At 46.0% G+C, this 11,046-nt stretch overlaps 1 protein-coding gene across 2 annotated transcripts; it reads left to right on the forward strand.

Annotated features, from left to right (window-relative positions):
• Window positions 1-5,302: 5,302 nt before the first annotated feature.
• Window positions 5,303-10,966, forward strand: PTPMT1 (protein tyrosine phosphatase mitochondrial 1). Of its 2 annotated transcripts, XM_043911999.1 has the most exons (4): window positions 5,317-5,801; window positions 5,916-5,996; window positions 8,520-8,711; window positions 10,631-10,966. In XM_043911999.1, exons 1-4 carry the CDS (start codon window positions 5,424-5,426, stop codon window positions 10,787-10,789), a joined length of 810 nt encoding a protein of 269 aa, XP_043767934.1. In that variant the 5' UTR covers window positions 5,317-5,423; the 3' UTR covers window positions 10,790-10,966. The 2 variants fall into 2 exon arrangements, with proteins under 2 accessions (XP_043767942.1, XP_043767934.1); XM_043912007.1 differs by lacking the exon at window positions 8,520-8,711 and having other exon boundaries at window positions 5,303-5,801.
• The last annotated feature ends 80 nt before the right edge of the window (window positions 10,967-11,046 follow it).

The following is an 11,046-nucleotide window of genomic DNA, read 5'->3' on the forward strand; positions in this document are numbered from 1 at the left end:
GTTCCTGGCATGATGATTCTAGCCGTCATCACTGCTATTTCATCTCACAAGAAGAGAATAAGGGTATGGGAGAGATTTGTGGAGGATTTATGGACCAGATCTGCTGGTCCTCATCAGTGTATACATCACTGGTGCTCACCTTCCACTGGAGTTAGAAGCAAGTCCTGTATCACCTCTCATTCTAAGGGATATTGGGCATACGACTGCTCAGACATTGGGGGAAAAAAGTGAATAAAGTATTTTGGGGACTTTCCCTGGAGGTACAGTGGTTAAGACTCTGGGTTCCCAATGCAGTGGCGTGGGTTAATCCCTGGTCAGGTGAGATCTCAAATGCTACACCGCTCAGCCAAAAAAAAAAAGAATTTTGGTGGACAGTTTCTAAAAAGGAAAAAAAAAAAAATCCCTGGGGGAATATGCATATGAGAGTGGTTTTCTCTGGACCTGAGACTGCAGCAGACATTTACTTCTTATACTATGTAATTTTGAAGTGCTTGCGTTTTTTATAATAAGCATGTGTTACTATTGTAATCAGAAACTAAAAAGCAAATCCAGGGTGGAGAGAATTAAAAAAAAAAAATTTGACTACATAAAAGGTGAAACTACTTACTGATACATTCTTAATAAAAATGGAAACCAATCTAAATTTCCATCACAGGAGAATGGGGGGATAAATGATGGTATAATCATATAATGGATTATTAGTGAGCAGGAAAATTTAATGAATAGTACCTACACACAACAATGGGGTGGAATCTTTAATGAGAAAGTCATACAAGATTATCTGCTGGATTTATCATTCTCATTAAGCCCACATTTATGCGGTAAAAACCGTAGGTTTTATTTTGAAAACACTTTTTAAAAAGTAGCAAGGAGGGCATCATGAACCCCCAGAGAACATCATTTTGGGGCTTCTCTGGCGGCTCCGGGGTGAAGAATCCGCCTGCCAGCGCAGGAGACGTGTGTTTGATCCCTGGTCCAGAAGGATCCCAGGTGCCCTGAGGCAAGCGGGCCGGTGGGTCACATCTTCTGAGCCTGTGCTCTGAAGCTAGGGAGCCGCAGCTGCTGAAGCCGCTCGGGCCCATGCTCTGCAACAGAAGCCCGCACAGCACGCCTGGAGAGGGGCGCCCACTCACCACAACCAGAGAAAAGCCCGGGCAGCAGTGAAGACCCAGTACAGCCCAGAGTAAACGTAAACTAATACAGTTAAAAAGAACATGACTCCAATTCAACAAGGATTCATATTTTGCCATATTTGTCTAATCCGTCTTTTTTTCTTGGTGCAGTATTTTGAGGCAAATCCCACATATGTCGTCTATTTCTACTTAACTTTAGTAAGCATGTAGTCAATATATTTAGAGACATTTTCTTACATTGTAACAACACCATGATGACATCAACAAGTTAGCAGTCATTCTTTGGTATTATCTCAGTCCATAATTGATTGTCTCCTTATTTCAAAAAATGACTTTTAATAGCTGATTCGTTTGAATTAGGATCTAAACGGTTCAAGTGTTTACTTCTGGTTGTCTTGCCTCTAGGACTCCTAATCTGAGGTAGCTGCTCTCTCATTCTTTTTTTTTCTTTTAAATTTTCATTGGAGAATAGTTGATTTACAAACTTATATTAGTTTCAGGTATACAGCAAAGTGAGTCAGTTATACTCCCCTCTCCCTCCTTCTTTTTTCATGTTTTGACTTGTTGCAGAAACTGATTCAGTTGTCCCTGCCAAGTGTCCCAAATTCTGGATTTGTCTGTTGCTCGCCTGTGATGACCTTTCACTTACCCTTCTATCACCTAGGGCTTCCCTGATAGCTCAGTTGGTCAAGAATCTGCCTGCGATGCCGGAGACCCTGGTTCGATTCCTAGGTGGGGAAGATCCGCCTGGAGAAGGGATAGGCTACCCACTCCAGTACTCTTGGGCTTCACTTGTGGCTCAGCTAGTAAAGAATCTACCTGCAATTCGGGAGACCTGGGTTAGATCCCTGAGTTGGGAAGATCCCCTGGTGAGAGAAAGGCTACCCACTCCAGTATTCTGGCCTGGAGAATTCCATGGACTGTAGAGACCATGGGGTCGGAGTCAGACACGACTGAGCGAATTTCACTTTCACTTTTCTATCACGTGTGTGTGTGTGTGTGTGTGTGTGTGTGTGTGTGTGTGTGTGCACGTGTGCTCAGTCGTGTGTGTGTGTGTGTGTGTGTGTGTGCACGTGTGCTCAGTCGTGTCTGACTCTTTGCGATCCTATGGACTATAGCCCGCCAGGCTCCTCTGTCCATGGAATTCTCCAGGCAAGAACACTGGAGTGGGTCGCCATTACCTACTCGGGGAGATCTTTCCGATCCTGGGATCAAAGGAGAGTCTTTTGTGTCTCCCGCATTGTAGGCGGATTCTTCACCACCATGCAACCTGGGAAGGCCTTATCACCTCCATCTCCTCTAAATCAACTTTGCCCTAGAGGCCTGGTAAAAGTCAGGCTTGACTTTTTGGAGGTTGGTACTGTGAGCGTCACACTCACTGCATGACATCTGGAAATGTGATGTTCAGGTAGGTTGTTCTGATTTTAGCAATGCAGAGATTTATCTGTGGTTCAGGTAAATCAGCCTGATCCCTCCATGGTAAAGTTTCCTATCGTCACCTTATCTAATGCTTTTATACATTTGTGACCATTGACAGTATCAATTATTTCACTAGAAATTGCAAAATGCTGTCTTTCTAATCCTATCTTTCCTTCCACATTTATTGGCTGAAATGCACAATCCTGAGTTTCTAATTTCATTATTCCTTCCATATGTATTTACAGGAAGTCTGCTGTAAATAACTTTCCCTCACCAACTGGAAGTATTTGGTTACCCCAAAATACAGTTTATACAGGAAAGGCAAGAGAAGTCAGAAATCTTCATTGATATTGTCCACTGACATATCCTAAGTATTGGTATGTTGTTTGGAATATATAGGACACTCAGTAAATATTTTCTAATTGAACGGGAATCCATATATTGGAATATGATGTGCTTCTGAAAAGAATGAAGAAAATGTACATCTATCTGTATTGACATAATACTTATAAATAATGTTGAGTGTAAAAAGTGGGAGATAGAACAATAGGTATAGGATGAGTCAATTTTTATAAAATATATATATTCTCAATGTAGCAAAAATAGGATTAGTGGATGAATGTGATAAAACAAACAGTAAAATGCTAATTGTTGAGTTTGGATAGTGATTATATGAATTTTCCCTGTTGAATCTATTTAGTTTTTTGTTATGAAAATGTTCATCGCAAAATGTTAGAAAAAGATAAGTGTGTAAAAATCTGTATTTCTGAAGGGTGGGTTTGGGGATAAGGATGAAACTTTATATAGAGCAAAACTTCTAAACTATCTTTTGACACAGTAATTCCACTTTTAGGAACCTATCCTAATATAGTAATTCTAAATATTAAAAAAAGTAGAAAAAATTTTCATGTTGAAAATATTTTATAATAAAATGTGGAAATATCTTGAATAATAATAGAATGATCACATTATGGTATAGTAATTAGGTTCGTTATAAATGATAAAAATAATGTAGTAAATTGAACGTGCTTATAGGGACTTCCGTAGTTGTCCAGTGCTTAAGACTCCCGGCTTCCACTGCAGTGAGACATGGGCTCCATCTCTGGCCAAGGAAATAAGATCCTACACACCCCATGGCAGCAGCCAAAACAAACGAATGAACAAAGAAACATGGTGATACAAAATTTTACCAAAATGACACCAGTGATTTTTAAAATGGTGTACATAAATCACATAGCATTATTATATGACTCCAAAATTCCATGCTTGGATAGGTATCCAAAAAAATGAGAACATAAGTCCACAGAAAAACTTGTATAGAAACAGAAAGTAAATTAATAGTACCAAGACCTGGTCGGGTGAGGGAAAACAGGGAGTGATTATTCTAATGGGTATAGGGTTTCTTTGGGGGATGATGAAAGTATTCTAAAATTGATTGTGGGGATGGTTGTACAACTCTGCAAATATACTAAAAGCCATTGAACTGTACACTTTAAATGAATAAATTGTATGGTATGTGAATTATATCTCAATAAAACTGTTATAAAAAATGTTAATGATAGCACATGGAAAAGAAAGTTGGAAGGAAAAAATGTGTTTGAGGAGGTAGGGTTATGGGTGATTAAGTTCTGCTTTCCTCTCTGTTCCAGTGGTTATTCACATGTGTCATCTGTACAAGGAGATAAGCTGCTTTAAAAAGCACAAGATGCAGAGAAGGAAATGGCAACCCACTCCAGTATTCTCGCCTGGAGAATGCCAGGGAGAGAGGAGCCTGGTGGGCTACAGTCCCCGGGGTCGAAAATAGTGGGACAGGACTGAACGAGAAAAAAAAAAAAAGCACAAGATGTACTTTTCAGAGTGCTATTTTACTATAAATAATCAGTGTGACAGCTATTCCTCTTGCTTATTTGCAGGTTGTAGGTTTTATGTTTATCATAATATATTTTTTAACCCTCTATTTATTTAATTTTTGGTCTAGCCTATGCAAGGCTGTGGGATTTTATTTCCCTGACAGGGATGGAACCGGTGCTCCCTGCACCGGGAGCGCGGAGTCTTAACCACTAGATCGCCAGAAAAGTCCCTATGATAATATTTTTAATATTAATATATTTTCATAAATAGAACAGATATCACTTATATCTATTTTTCATTTTAAAAGACCCTGATGCTGGGAAAGATTGAAGGCAGGAGAAGGGGATGACAGAGGATGAGATGGTTGGATGTCATCACCGCCTCAATGGACATGAGTTTGAGTGGACTCCGGGAGTTGGTGAAGGACAGGGAGGCCTGGTGTGCTGCAGTCCATGGGGCCGCAAAGAGTCGGACACGACTGAGTGACTGAACTCAACTGATACCCATTTTTCACTATGTATATGTATACACACACACACATACTTACTGCAGTTTAGTTAGGAGGCGGAAGCCAGGAGTTCAGGCAGATGTGGGGATGGGGTGGGAAGGGCCGGACGAACCCAGGTCTCCTATCTGTCCAGGATCTGGCCCTTCTCCTTACTATCCCTTCGGCTCTCGACTCCCCTTGGCAGAGAGCCTCTTCCCGGTCCTGTCCCGCCCTCCGGTGGGGTCACCGTCCCCTCGCTCTGGCCGGTGGTTGGCGAAGGTGCCCCAGGCTCACTGGCCGGGGTCACAGTTCCACCCGCAGGGGTCAGGCCCCCCACCCCCTCCTGGAGTCACAGCCCCTCCCTCGGGAGGCGGGGGCTCAGTAGCCACAGGCCGGGGTCACAGTTCCCCACACGCGGTAGACTCACAATCTCGCGCCCACGGGACGGGCCCTCCCTCGGCCCGGGGCCCCCTTTCCCTCCCGGGAAGCCCGGGTCCCTCCCCCGGGCGGCCGGCGGCTCCTCCTCCCGAGCCATGGTGTGGGTCCCCGGGGGCCCCGGCGGTCCCGACGAGTCCCCGGGGGCCGGGCCCGAGGTCGCGACCCTCGAGAGGCCCGCGCTGGTCGCGTCCTCGCTGGCGGCCGCGGACGCCTCGCCGTCCCCCTGGCCCTGCCCGCGGCCGCCCGCCTCCTGCCCGGCGGTGGGCGGGTCGCCGCTGCGCCGCGCCGGCTGGGCCGGGATGGCGGCCGGCACGTTGCTGGAGGCCGGCCTGGCCCGGGTGCTCTACTACCCGACGCTGCTCTACACGGTGTTCCGCGGGAAGATGCCCGGCCGGGCGCACCGCGACTGGTACCACCGCATTGACTCCACCGTGCTGCTGGGCGCGCTGCCGCTGCGGAGCATGACGCGCCGGGTGAGCCGGGCCGGGCGGGGCCGGGCCGGGCCGCGGCGGGGCCTGCGCGCCCGGCGAGCGCCGCCCGGGCCTCGGCCGCCCGCCCCTGTCTGAGCCACCTCTTTGCCTCGGCAGCTGGTCCAGGACGAGAACGTGCGCGGGGTGATCACCATGAACGAGGAGTATGAGACGCGCTTCCTGTGCAACTCCTCCAAGGTGAGGCCCCGGCCCCGGCGCCCCGCCCGCCGCCCCTGTACCACTCCGGCGTCTGGGCGAGCCGGAGGAGGTCGAAGGGAGGCTGTGCTGTAGGTGACCTTGCCCCAGACACGGGCGTCCCAGGCTTTCTTTTTTTTTTTGCCTCCGATGAGCTGGTCCTGCGGCTGGACGGGATAGAAACTAATTTGTCAATTAGAAATTGATGTGAAAGGTATTTCACAGTAGAGTTGCCCAACTTTGATTACTCCTTTGTGCACACGTGTATTCTCGGTTTTGGTAACTCACATCAGTAACCAGAACTGAAAGGCAACGTTTCTTTTTTGGCTACGCCTCGCAGCCTGTGGGATATTAATTCCTCAATCAGGGATCAAACCTGCGACCCCTGCAGTTGGAAGGGCAGAGTCCTAACCATTGGACCGTGAGGGAAGTCCTGAAAGGCAACTTTTCTCTGGCTTGCTTTCATTCATTCAACACTTCATGGCACTAAGTATGGATCGGACACTGTTAAGATATTCAAGACGAAGGCCCTATAAACTGTAAAAAGGAAAGCCACCCCCAATCCCTGATAACTGTATCATAAAACTTTGTAAAAACTGCACAGAATTCATTTGGTTTTGATTTGAGAGAATTTCATTTATATGTTAGAGATGATAGGGGAACTCCAAAGCATGGTCTTAAATGAAGTTCAAGCCTAAAACCTAGTTTTCATTAGATGTGAGTGGTTTTTTTGTGGAACTCTTCATGATGGTTATTAGGTGTTGTCCTGTCTTTACACTGTTTGACGTCTATTAGCACTGCACAATTATCTTCCCTGTTTACTGTACTGATAGAGCCTAATGAACGTGCAGTTATTTCAAACCATAGATTTTTTTTTGAAATCTAAAAAAATAATTGACTTACATTTAAAATCTATTGATCAAAAAAAAAATCTATTGGTCAGTGATGAGATACATTTTTAAAGAATAGATAGCAGTTCCTTGGATTTCCCACAGAACTTTGCCACAGAACCTCAGGAGTTATTAGCCAAGATGTGTTATTGGCCTCAGTGTGGTCAGTCTTGTGGAGCAAGCCACAGAAAGTGCTTGGTCTCTGGGTGTGAGGCATCTAGATCTGCTATCTTATCCCACTAGCCTAGAGAAAAGAAATCTCCAAGGCAATGGTTTTGATATTTTAATATGGCTAAGCATTATCTAGCAGTAGTGGTGTTAGTCACTCAGTCATGCCCAACTCTTTGCAATCCCGTGGACTATAGCCCACTGGGCTCCTCTGTCCATGGAATTCTCCAGGCAAGAAGACTGGTGTGGTTTGCCGTTCCCTTCTCCAGGGGATTTTCCCGACTGGGGGGATTGAACCCCGGTATCCTGCATTGCCACCTGATGTGGAGAACTGACTCACTGGAAAAGACCCTGATGCTGGGAAAGATTGAAGGCGGGAGAAGGGGAAGACCCTGATGCTGGGAAAGATTGAAGGCGGGCTGAGAAGGGGATGACAGAGGATGAGTTGGTTGGATGGCATCACCGACTCGATGGACATAAGTTTGAGCAAGCTCCGGGAGTCGGTGATGGACAGGGAAGCCTGGCGTACTACAGTCCATGGGGTCGCAAAGAGTCGGACATGACTGAATGACTGAACTGAACTGACTGACTCCTGTATTGCAGCAGATTCATTACCGTCTGAGCCCCAGGGAAGCCCCAGGGAAGCATTATCTGACAGTCTGTTAAGACAACACATTCCTAGGTACAACCCCCCCGAGATTCTGACTCAGGAACTGTAAATTACGGCCCAAGAACTTGAATATATAGCAGGCTCCCCAAGTGTTTGATGTAATTGATGTGTAAACACATGCTGCCAGATTTTGCTGTTTTTGGTTAATTTTGTGAGCTGTATAACATATTGACCTTCATTCAGCTAAACAGATTAATAACAAGAAGTCTACCTGAGGTCTTAAAGCAAAAAAAAAAAAAAAAAGTTGCCCAGTTTGCCAGAGGCCTTATTTCTTCGGTTGGTTCTTTTCTTCCTTCTAGGCAATAATATTGCACTAACAAAAGTAGGTGCATTATTTTAATTTTAAAATAACTCTTATTTTCTACCACATATTCCTCTCCAAAAAAGTGGTAAAAAAGAGAAGACTTCTGGGCAGAGAAATAGAAGGCCTTGCAAAATGTAGTAGTCGAATCCTGCAGTGGATCACTGCACAAGTGCCACGGTCATGCAAAAAAACTGTTAGGCAGCTTTTGTAGATGAATTTTATACAGTTTGTATTTTGTCGATAAAGATTCAAATACTAAGAACACTTTAAATCTTGGACATAATTCTAACTCAGAAGCATTGTTGTTGTTTGATGAAAGACCATGTAAGTCAGTCATTTTAAAGACATTTCTGAAAGAAGTTTCTTTGTAGGCAAACAGTATACCGAATATATTACCTTTCTTGTTGCTTTGCTGTCTCGTGGGAGTCCATCTTCCTACCACTCACATCAGGCTTTTTTCATTTTCTTTTCTGTGCTGGTGGACCTGGCCCCAGGAGTGGAGGAAAGAGGGAGTGGAGCAGCTGTGGCTCAGCACGATAGACATGACAGGAGTCCCCACCCTGTCCAACCTCCAGAAAGGAGTCCAGTTTGCTCTCAAGTACCAGTCGCTAGGCCAGTCTGTCTACGTGCACTGTAAGGCCGGGCGTTCCAGGAGCGCCACCATGGTGGCCGCGTATCTGATTCAGGTAGGAAGGGGCTTTCTGGACTGGTGCCCCCCCCCACCCCCGCCCTTGTTGCTAAAAGCAATCTGATTTTTATTTTATTAAATTTTTATCTTGTGGTTGCACTGGGTCCTTGCTGCTGCCTGCAGGCTTTCTCTAGTTGCTGTGAGCGGGGACTGCTCCTCATTGAGGTGCACACGTTTCTCACTGTGGCGGCTTCTTTCTTATTGCAGAGTGCAGGCGCTGGGCCCTGCACACTGTGCTTGGGCTTCACAGATGGCGCTAGTGGTAAAGAACCCAGCGGCCAAAGCAGGAGACATTAAGAGACCTGGGTTCGATCCCTGGGTCGGGAAGATCCCGTGGAGAGAGAATGGCAACCCACTCCAGTATTCTTGCCTGGAGAACCCCATGGTCTGACCCAGGCCAGAGGAGCCTGGCGGGCTACAGTCCATGGGGTTGCAAAGAGTCGGAGGCGACTGAAGCGACTTAGCATGCATGCACAGGCACTAGGGCTCCGGGCTCTAGAGCGCAGGCTCAGTAGCTGTGGCTCTTGGGCTTCGTTGCTCTGCATCACATGGAATCTTCCCGAACGAGGGATCAAACCCATGTCCCCAGCATTGTCAGGTGGATTCTCAACCACTGTACCACCAAGAAGTCCCTCTTTTTACTTTTATTTTGGCTGTGCTGGGTCTACATTGTAGTTCATGAGCTTCTCTTGTTGCAGGGTGGGCTTAGTTGCCCTGCAGCACGTAGGATCTTAGTTCCCCAACTGAGAGTGTATCCACACTGCCTACATTGGAAGGTGGATTCTTTACCACTGGGCCACCAGGGAATGGACTGGTCCCCTGTACAGCAATCTCCAATCTCCTGGTGGACCTGGCTAGAAGGAGCTGTGTTCCCAATTTTAGGCCGTTGGGAGGTGGAAAACACCTGAAATTTGCTGACAGGCTGACCTCTGGCTTTGCCACCTGCCACCTGGGTGACCTTAGGCAAAAGTGGGTTACCCTCTCCAATGCTCAATTTCCTCAAACTAAATGTGTTACAAAACTCAAATAAGAACTATGTCAAACACTGACCTAGAGCAGGCACTCAAAAAATGGAATTGCCAAGGATGTAATACAAGCAAAAGGCTAGAAACATTTGTTATAAATGGCACGTCAGGAAATACAGTGCTGTAATAACAGTGCTGATCACAGCTCTAAACAGTGGCTCCAACAGAATCTTGCCTATCAATTTGTTAGGATTGGCGGCAGGGATGCTTTTAAAAATAAATGGCCTGGCCTTGTGTTACTGTGGCCTGGTGAATATATGATTTAACAATACTAAAGTTTTGGTCATCAGGAGTCTGTTTTGCTGGAAACTGGGGTGTCGGGAGATATTTTGGGCCAAGTGGGAATTGAACCAGCAGACTAAAAACCGACTTTCTTGGTTGAGTTCTAAACAAATAAGTATCTTGAGGGCACGAAGATAGCCCTCCTCGTCAAATTTTAAAAGTACTTTTTTCAAAATAAATAAATAAATAAAAATAAAGTACTTTTTTCTAGCCATGGTGACAAGTTATGACATCAATTGTGTACTCTTTCTAGGAAACTCTTGTAACCAACAGCCTAGCTCAGAGAGGGTATCTGGTAGGCCTAGGCCTGTGTGAATTTAGGACCTCAGCTTCCTGTGTTCAACCTCCTATTTCCAGAGTTTGGCAGAATAAGAATTAGGTAGAAAGACTGACTTGCGTCCCCCTCAACCCACCAGCCTGCTGCACAGAATAATGGGACTGACTGACTGAGGGGGCTAAAGTGTTCTCCCACTTAGAATATGTGGGTCATGGTTTTTGTTGTTGTTTTTTTTAAAGAAATACTGAGAGCCCTTGAGCACCGGTTATCAGGTCAAGGACCCCTTAAATACCTGCTCCTTCCTTTCTCTGACTTCCCAACCCTGCCCTTCAGGTGTACCACTGGACTCCAGAGGAGGCCATAAGAGCCATCACCAAGATCCGGTCCCACATCTACATCAGACCTGGCCAGCTGGAAGTTCTCAAAGAGTTCCACAAGGTGACCACTGCAGGGGCGGCCAAGAATGAGACTCATCACACGTCACTGACATGACGCACGTGGGTTAGGAAGAACGCAAAACAACGCTGCTTCCTACAGAATGAGAATGTTTAACAGGACCAAAGGGGCTGAAGCCCAGACTTGACATAATAGAAATGTGCTAAGTGATGGTTAGTTTTGCTCCCTTTGTCTTGTTTCATTTTCCTGAAATAACACTGTTGTGTGGCTAGATTTAGCGTGGCTTCTGTTCATGGGGCATGGGGAAATGGGACCGGGCTGAGGGCTTATAAGATCAAAGAAACCTGTCATGC

The sequence above is a fragment of the Cervus elaphus genome, chromosome 1, assembly GCF_910594005.1.
Source record: "Cervus elaphus chromosome 1, mCerEla1.1, whole genome shotgun sequence".
NCBI classification, from domain to species: Eukaryota; Metazoa; Chordata; class Mammalia; order Artiodactyla; family Cervidae; genus Cervus; species Cervus elaphus.

Coding starts and splice junctions, on each gene's coding strand:
- PTPMT1 (XM_043911999.1), top strand. CDS start 5,424: ATGGTGTGGGTCCCCGGGGGCCCCGGCGGTCCCGACGAGTCCCCGGGG. Junction 5,802..5,915: donor TGCGGAGCATGACGCGCCGG/GTGAGCCGGGCC, acceptor TTGCCTCGGCAG/CTGGTCCAGGACGAGAACGT. Junction 5,997..8,519: donor TCCTGTGCAACTCCTCCAAG/GTGAGGCCCCGG, acceptor ACCTGGCCCCAG/GAGTGGAGGAAAGAGGGAGT.